This window comes from Prunus persica, chromosome G7 (assembly GCF_000346465.2).
Source record: "Prunus persica cultivar Lovell chromosome G7, Prunus_persica_NCBIv2, whole genome shotgun sequence".
In the NCBI taxonomy this organism is placed as follows: domain Eukaryota; kingdom Viridiplantae; phylum Streptophyta; class Magnoliopsida; order Rosales; family Rosaceae; genus Prunus; species Prunus persica.
In genome coordinates this window covers 8,860,426-8,869,817 of record NC_034015.1, presented here as the reverse complement: position 1 = coordinate 8,869,817, position 9,392 = coordinate 8,860,426, and the positions used below count along the sequence as shown (strand labels likewise).

At 33.1% G+C, this 9,392-nt stretch overlaps 1 protein-coding gene across 1 annotated transcript in view; it reads left to right on the top strand.

Moving 5' to 3' along the window:
• The window catches only part of LOC18770179 (zinc finger BED domain-containing protein RICESLEEPER 2), a 5,879-nt gene extending 3,867 nt beyond the window's left edge, over nucleotides 1-2,012 (top strand). Inside the window, exons 7-8 of the mRNA XM_007203767.2 lie at nucleotides 95-1,755; nucleotides 1,851-2,012. Of these exons, the coding sequence (XP_007203829.2) occupies nucleotides 95-1,755; nucleotides 1,851-1,906 (1,717 nt within the window). The 3' untranslated portion in view covers nucleotides 1,907-2,012. The remainder of the gene's footprint in view (nucleotides 1-94; nucleotides 1,756-1,850) is intronic.

Sequence of the window (9,392 nt, the reverse complement as noted above, 5' to 3'; positions counted from 1 at the left end):
AGTAATGGATGAGATGCCCGTTTAGTGTGTTGAAGAGAAGGGTTTAGGCCGTTTGTAATTCTTTGAACCCCAATTTTCAAGTGCCATCTCGTAGGACACTTGTGAGGCGTTTCATGGCAATGTATGATGCCATGAAACAAAAATTGAAAGAAGAATTAGCACCACATAGAGTATGCCTCACAACGGACACTTGGACAAGTGTTCAAAACATCAATTACATGGTCATCACGGCACACTTCATAGATGGTGATTGGAACTTGCACAAAAGAATCTTGAACTTTTGTGTCATTTCCAATCACAAGGGGAACTCAATTGGTAAACTCCTTGAGTCATGTTTGCTTGATTGGGATATGAAGAAGATATTAACCATCACGGCCGATAATGCTTCTTCAAACACAAAGGCTATAGATTATTTGAAGTCGAAAATGGGCCATTGGGGAAACGGTAGTCTTCTACTAGAGGGAAAGTATATGCACATTAGGTGTTGTGCTCATATTGTGAATTTAATAGTTCGTGATGGGTTGAAGAAGTTGGAAAAAAGCATATTGTGTATAAGAAATGCGGTGAAGTATGTAAGATCTTCTCCCAAAAGGTTAGAAGACTTTAAGAGTTGCGTTAAGAAAGAGCAAATTGAATGCAAAGGGCTTGTGGTGTTGGATGTGCCAACAAGGTGGAATTCCACATATATGATGTTGGAAGCCTCCTTAAAGTTTGAAAAGGCCTTTTGGAGAATGGGAGAAGATGATGAAGGTCCATATATTTCTTGGTTTGGTGAAGATGAACCGGATGTCGAAGATGGGGTGGTTATGTCTCATTACCCTAGAAAGAGGGAAGGGCCACCAACTAATGAGGATTGGAACAATGCTCGTACCTTTGTGAATTTTTTAAAGGTATTTTATGATGCTACATTGAAGATGAGTGTCACTTTGCATCCCGCTTCCCACACCACATTTCATGACTTGATTGCAATGGAAGAAGAAATTGAGGATTTGTTGATGGAAGAGGAGGAAATATTAAGTGAAACCCAAACCTCCAAGGTTTTGAAGGACATGGCACTTAACATGAAGATGAAGTTTAAAAAGTATTGGGGTGACCTTGATAAATTGAACCAAATGTTGATGGTTGCTCTTGTTCTTGACCCTCGATACAAATTGGGGAACTTGGAGTTTATCTTGAAAAGTCGGTTTGAGAATCCGGAAGATGCGGTTAAGAAGAAGAATGAGATCAAAGAGATTTTAAAGAAGCTTTATGAAGAGTACGCCATGCCACCACCACCACCACCACCATCTACTCAAAGTAGTAGTTATTCTAGTGATACTACTACAATGAATACAAGTAGTAGCCTAAACCGAGGGGGAAAGAAACGAAGGCAAATGACTGAAAATTGGAGAAAAGAGACTCAAGCAAATGATGTTGTGGTATTGGAGCATGAGATTGATAGGTACATCACCGACCCTATTGAAGATGTGGTTGATGAATTTGATGTTTTGAAGTGGTGGAAATTGAATGGGGTTAAGTATCCGGGGTTGGCACTTATTGCAAAGGATGTGCTTGCCATCCCGGTATCAACGGTGGCTTCGGAATCATGCTTTAGCACGGGTGGTCGGGTAATTAATTCATTTCGTGCTTCTTTGACTCCTAAGATTGTGGAGGCCTTAATTTGCTCTCAAAATTGGTTAAGGTCGGATGACATATCCTCTTTACAATATGAGCCAACAATTCAAGAGATGGAGTTCTATGAATCGATTGAATTAGGTATGTCTTTGTAATTTTATATGTGCTTTATTAATGTATTATATAATATGTATGTTGGACTAATGTTTTAATGGGTTTATGTTTTTTTTATGTAGATATTATGAGTTCATCCACACCTAGCACCATAGCTCCAACTACTTTTCAATGTTAGGAGGAATTTAATTTGGGTTGTAATGTATATTTGGATTGAATTTGGGTTGTATTTGGCTAGTAATTTATTTTGGAACTTATTTTGTTGAAGTTTGATTTAATTTGGGTTGTAATTTATATGTTGAAGTTGGATTTAATTTGGATTGTATTTTTGTTGAAGTTGGATTCATTTTGATGATGTTGAAGTTGGATTGAATTTTTGTTGAAGTTGGATTCATTTGAATTTGGATTGTATTTTTGTTGAAGTTGGATTCATTTTAATGTGTTGAAAGCTTGATGGAACCTCAAATTTGGGGTATGTTAGTATATAAAATACATTTTGGGCAGATTTGTTAAAATTTAAAAAAAAAAAAAAAAAAAAAAAAAAAAAAAAAAACCGGAACCGCAAGAACCGAACCGGAACCGGACAGGTCCGGGTTGGTTCGGATTTCTGTATGGATGTTGAGCAGAACCGGTCCAAACCGAACCGGTCTGCACTATCGGATCAGGTTCCATTTTTCCCCCGGAACCGGTCCAAACCGAACCGTGCCCACCCCTAGCGCAAAGTCCTTATAAAAATAAATAAAATAAATAAAATATTTTTTAAAATCTTTGCATGAAGTAATCCAAATATTTTGTCACCTAAACCAATTTATTTTTGTTTTTTATTTTGTATGCATAACACTTAAGAAATTAAACGGTATATATATTTATTAAGTAGCTTTAAATTTATTATTTTAGATCGGATCGGATTTTTGTTAGAAAAATATATTATTGTTGTTCAGATTGGGTTTTTGTTAGAAAATATATATTTTAAATTGACAATCGAATTAGTTCATTGTATTCATATAGGGTCAAGGAGTGTAGCTGTAAAAAATCATCAAAATCGGAGTTAAAATAACCGTTAAATCGTGATTTTTCATTATAACCGTCGAAAAGTTTTGTCCCATTACTTGATCTCTGAATGTTTATTTTTTCCGATTTTTGGCGTATATGATCTCGAAGTATAAACAAACAAGTTTGACTGTTGGATCGTTGAAACTAGTTTTTTTGAATGCATATGCCATCAAAACAATATATTCACTAACAATTAAGAGTTTATTTATACATTCGTTAAATATAACATAAGACTTTGTGGTATCCACTAGTGTAAATATTTTAAATTGAAGATCAAATTCAGTCATTGTATTCATATAGGGTCAAGGAGTGTAGCTGTAAAAAATCATCAAAATCGGAGTTAAAATAACCGTTAAATCATGATTTTTCATTTATAACTGTCGAAAAGTTTTGTCCCGTTACTTGATCTATAAATGTTTATTTTTTTCGATTTTTGGCGTATATGATCTCGAAGTATAAACAAACAAGTTTGACGGTTGGATCGTTGAAACTAGTTTCGTATAATGTGTATGCCATCAAAACAATATATTCACTAACAATTAAGAGTTTATTTATATTTTCGTTAAATATAACATAACATTTTGTGGTAGTGTACATATTTTAAATTGAAGATCAAATTCAGTCATTGTATTCATATATGGTCAAGGAGTGTAGCTGTAAAAAATCATCAAAATCGGAGTTAAAATAACTGTTAAATCATGATTTTTCATTTATAACCGTTGACAAGTTTTGTCCCTTTACTTGATCTCTGAATGTTTATTTTTTCCGATTTTTGGTGTATACGATCTCGAAGTATAAACAAACAAGTTTGACGGTTGGATCGTTGTAACTAGTTTCGTAGAATGCGTATGCCATCAAAATAATATATTCACTAACAATTAAGAGTTTATTTATACTTTCGTTAAATATAACATTAGATTTTGTGGTATCCACTAGTGTAAATATTTTAAATTGAAGATCAAATTCAGTCATTATATTCATATAGGGTCAAGGAGTGTAGCTGTAAAAAATCATCAAAATCGGAGTTAAAATAACCGTTAAATCATGATTTTTCATTTATAACCGTCGAAAAGTTTTGTCCCGTTACTTGATCTATGAATATTTTTTTTTCCGATTTTTGGCGTATATGATCTCGAAGTATAAAAAAACAAGTTTGACGGTTGGATCGTTGAAACTAGTTTCGTAGAATGCATATGCCATCAAAACAATATATTCACTAACAATTAAGAGTTTATTTATACTTTCGTTAAATATAACATAAGATTTTGTCGTATCCACTAGTGCAAATGTTTTAAATTGAAGATCAAATTCAGTCATTGTATTGATATAGGGTCAAGGAGTGTAGCTGTAAAAAAATCATCAAAATCGGAGTTAAAATAACTGTTAAATCGTGATTTTTCATTTATAACTATCGAAAAATTTTGTCCCGTTACTAGATCTCTGAATATTTATTTTTTGCGATTTTTGGGGTATACGATCTTGAAGTATATACAAACAAGTCTTACGGTTGGATCGTTGAATGGTGTGTGTGTATATATATATATTTATTAAGTCTTTAAATTTATTTATTTTGTACGTATAACACTTAAGAAATTGAATAATATATACATTTATTAAGTAGCTTTCACCTTAATTATATTTTAAATCATAAAATAAATTTTTTTTATTTTTAATTATTCAAAACAATTATTTTTATAAATATTATGCTACGAACCAATTTTTCGTCTTTCAAAAGTTTGCGCGACCAACAGTTCGTTATGCAAAACTCAAAAAATTTGGCCGAGTACCAAAAATGGACGCGGGTTTTTAAAATTAAAAAAAAAAAACTTTAGACTTTGCGCGACCAATATTTTTTGTTGCTCAAAACTTTGCGCGACCAATATATATTTTTCGTCGCGCAAAAATTTGGGCGGGTACCAAAAATGGGACGCGGGACTTTTTTTATACAATTGTTTTAGACTTTGCACGACCAATATGTACTTTTCGTCGCGCAAAAATTTAAAAATTTTGGCGGGTACCAAAAATGGGATGCGGGAAATTTTTTTTTTAAAATAATTTTTTTTAGACTTTGCACGACCAATATTCCTATATTCGTCGCGCAAAGTTAAATTTTGGCGGGTACCAAAAATGGGATGCGGGAATTTTAAATTTTTTTTTTTTTTTTTTTAGACTTTGAGCGACCAATACGTATTTTTCGTCGCGCAAAGTTAAATTTTGGCGGGTACCAAAAATGGGATGCGGGAAATTTATTTTTTTTTTAAATTTTTTTTAGACTTTGCGCGACCAATATTTCTATATTCGTCGCGCAAAACTTTGCGCGACCAACAATATTTTTCGTCGCGCAAAGTGATACGATTTTTAAAACCGAAATAACTCCACCATTTTCTCAATGTCTTTCTCTACTCTTACCTCTCCTCTCTCTTTCCCTCTCCCCAAATCCCACAATTTCTCTCACACTCACTCCTCTTACTTAATCTCTCATCTCTCTCTTCACTATCTCTCACTCTCACTCACTCTCTCGTCTATCTTTCACTATCTCTCACTCTCTATCACTATCTTATCTAATTCTCTCACAGTCACTTCTCCCTCTCATTCTCACTCACTCTCAATCTTGCCAAAAGGTATATTCTCTCCAAATTTTAAATTTTTTTCATTAATATGTGTTTTTGGAGTTAGTTTTGATTTTGTGTGGGGTTTGAGGTTGAGTAAAGGGGAGAGATTGGAGTTTGGGTTGGATTTGTGGTATAACAATTTTAGGGGAGATTATATATTCTTTTTTTTGTTGTTGTTGTTATTTGACCATATTTGTTTTTTTGTAGGTAATCATCGAGACTTTGATGGCTAAAGTTGAGGATTAGGAAGCTATCAAAACATATCATCCACCACTACCACCACAATACGCTTGTATTAGGATTTTATTATTGTACTTTGTTAATTTATGTGTACATTTTGAATATTATATATATATTTATTGGATAATTTGATCACTATTTTTCATATGTAATTTTATTTTGAATATGTCAATTTAAATTAAAGTAATTAAGAAAAATCTTACAATTAAATTAAAGTTAAAAAGTAAAAATTCGAAAAAATTAATATAATTAAATTAATATCAATTTAAATTAAAGTGATTTAAAAAAAATCATACAATTAAATTAAATTTAAAAAGTAAAAATTTGAAAAAATTAATATAAATAAATTAATATTAAAGAAATAATAAAACAAAAAGTCAAAAACCTTGCGCGACAAAATATTTTGTAGCACAAACTATTAAATTAGTTTATTTTAATTAAAAAAATTTAAAACACAAAAAATATTTCGTCGCGCAAATATTTGCTCGACGTTATTATTTGTCGCGCAAAACTCTAAAAATGTAGGCGGGTACCAAAAATGGGACGCGGGAATTTTTTATTTTTTATAAATTTTTTTGAGACTTTGCGCGACAAATATTTTTCGTCGCGTAAACCTTTACGAGACCAATGTGTTTCGTCGAGCAAACCTTTGCGCGACCAATGTGTTTCGTCGCGCAAAACTTTGCGCGACAAATATTTTTCGTCACGCAAACCTGTGCGCGACCAACGTGTTTCGTCGCGCAAAGTTTTGCGCGACCAATATTTGTTCGTCGCGCAAAGTTACTTTGCGCGACCAATATTTTTTCGTCTCGCAAAGTCACTTTGCGCGACCAATGAAAGAACTTGGTCGCGCAAAGTCTTTCTTCACGATCTTTGCGCGACGAAGTTTCTGTCGCGTTAAAATTTGTGCGACTACAATGTATTTTGCGCGACGAAATTCTCTTCGTCGCGCAAAGTGTAAAATGTAGTAGTGTTGTCTTCTGTCCTCTATTCTCTGATGTACTATAAATTTATCCAAACAAAGAATAATTATTTACAAAAAGATAATTTCAAATGAAAAACAAGATTTGCACCATGTTGATTAATAGAAGAAACTTATCCATCAGACTTGCACCAAAAAGTAAAAGGATTATTTCCCCATTGTTACAAAACACGTAACTTTCTGATTTGAATGAGTGTGATAATATAACAGTTAAATTTTGCATTGAAGAAACAAAAAAGAATCACTGTAGATAATCTCTTGGAGTTATTTCAGTCAATGATATAAATCAAGATCACATAAGCATTCAAGAAACAATAACATTTTGATTAACCCATGTGAAAACACAGAGACATGTACTAACCTAGCTGTGGTTTTTTAACGGAACAGCCTATAAAGCTTCAGCCCATGGCCTTAACTTTCTGTCCACTAAACCATTTCCTCCTCATGATGCAAAGATTCAGGACTCTAGACTATCTCTCCAAGTCATTTGTTGTTAGAGAAACATACAAAATTTCTATTGTACCTTAAAAAGAAAAAGAAAAGAAAAACACCAACAATAACAAATAGAAGCACACACTACTACAAAAAGTGAAAAAGACGACCAGAAAACAACGACGGTCTAAGTGAAAACCGTCGTGGTTTTTAAAAAGACGACGGTTCTAAAAACACCGTCGTGTAATACCACCTTAGACAACTAAAAAATGGAGATTCAAATGGCTGTTCAAAAACAACGACGTACCTAATTAAACAACCGACGTCTATTTGAAACAGATTTCCGCAGTGTAAAATCAAAGCAAACAAAGAACGGCAGAAGTTATGAATAGACCGACGTAGAAAGTAAAGGCGACGATTTCAATAAAAGCCGCCGTTTTTACTCATAAAATAACACGACGAGGTTTTCGTATAAGACGCCGTATAATTACAAACAAATCCACGGCTTTAAAATACAAAATAATCTTAACAGATAACACAGATTTGCAATCAGAGAGACAATTTTTTGGAAGTTGATCAACGTCGTTGCAAATTTGCAATCAGAGAGACAATTTTCAACGACGGTTATATTATACCTAACGACGTTTAAAAACAAATCAACGTCGCTCAACAAATATATTACGTCGTCTTAGTCTTACTTAAGACGACGAAAAACGATGACAGTAGTAAAAAAACAGTCGTTGTTTTTATATTCTTATTTTATTTAAATCTGTCGTGTTAGTTAAAAACGACGGCATAACAAAAAACCGTCGTTTTGTTTCAAACTGAATTAATTTAAAATTTCTTCAGGAAAGCAAAATCTATTTATAATTTCCTCGGGTTAGTAATATTGCGTCGTGTTAGTTTACAAATTCTAGAACATTAATTTCCCTCATTTTAAATTTCCTCGGGAAAGAAAAATCTATTTATCACGCTTTGTAATTGAAAACTAAAACTGAAAGAATTCTGGAAAAAAACTCTATTTATAATTTAAAAATAAAATCCACGTCGGTTGTAGTACACTTAACGACGTTTAACAAAATAATCTACGTCGGTAATTATAAATCTACCGCCATCTTACCTTAATATAGACGACGAGAAAAGACGACGGTAGAACAGAAAACCGCCGTTGTTTCAGTTTTTTAACAGTTTGGTCCTTTATCTTTCTGCAGGACTTGTATAGTTCAAAGCATTGACAATGTCTTCATCATATCTCCCAGCAACTACTATTCGATTGCTCATGCTTTAGAGGCCATCTGAAGCCATTTCTATTCTTTATCGCATTCTTGAAACCCATCTTCTTCTTCTGAAGCTCTACGGATAAAGGAAGAGGCTATCACAAATCTGACGGATCTTCTTAGTCAAAAAAATCAAGCAGAGGATCAGGCACATCTGATCTGCAGATTTCCTTGAGAAGCGAACTTTCCTTCGACAGCGAGTGGAGGCCAGGCTTGCATCTCTTTTGATGGAAAGCAAGGAGTATTCAGAAGCACTAAGTGTCCTATCAGGCTTGATCAAGGAAGTGAGAAGGCTAGTTGACAAGCTTCTTCTTGTCAACTAGCCTAAATGTAAGCTCAATTTCTCTTTGAGAAAGACCTCCAAATTATTGTCTTTGAGATGTGAGAGACAGTGTCTCTGAGAGAGGAAGAACTTGGAACCCTAAATGTAAACCGCGAAAATGAATGAAAGCGACAAATTTATAGAATAAATTTTTAAAACCAACGGCGGTCCTTACCAAAAAACCGCCGTTTAAATTGTAAAATCAACGTCGGTATTACTGACGTATATTACAGAACTCCACGTCGGTACATTAATAATCACGACGTCTTAAATAATCTACCATGACGCGAGTTATTACTTATGTACTTTAATTTTTGAGTTTACTACGACGGTACCTACAACACTACTGTCGTATTTATTTACCACGTCCGAAGTTAAATTTACCGTCGTATTTTGTACTTTATACGTCGTAGTTATATGTAACCGCCATATTATTTTTTTGAAATGGTTTTATATGTAAGCAACTTTTCGTCTACTTGACTTACACATTAGTTGTTTTTATATTCTTATTTTATTTAAATCTGTCATCCAAAAAAGAAACTTTACATATTGCAGAATATTAATTTCCTTCGTTTTAAATTTCCTCCGGAAAAAAAACTCTATTTATAACGCACTGTAATTGAAAAATAAACTGAAAGGTCACGGGAAAAAAAATTCTATTCATAATTTAAAAATTAAAATCCACGTCGGTTATATTAAACCTAACGACGTTAAATGAAATGATTCCACGTCGAACGAAAAATATT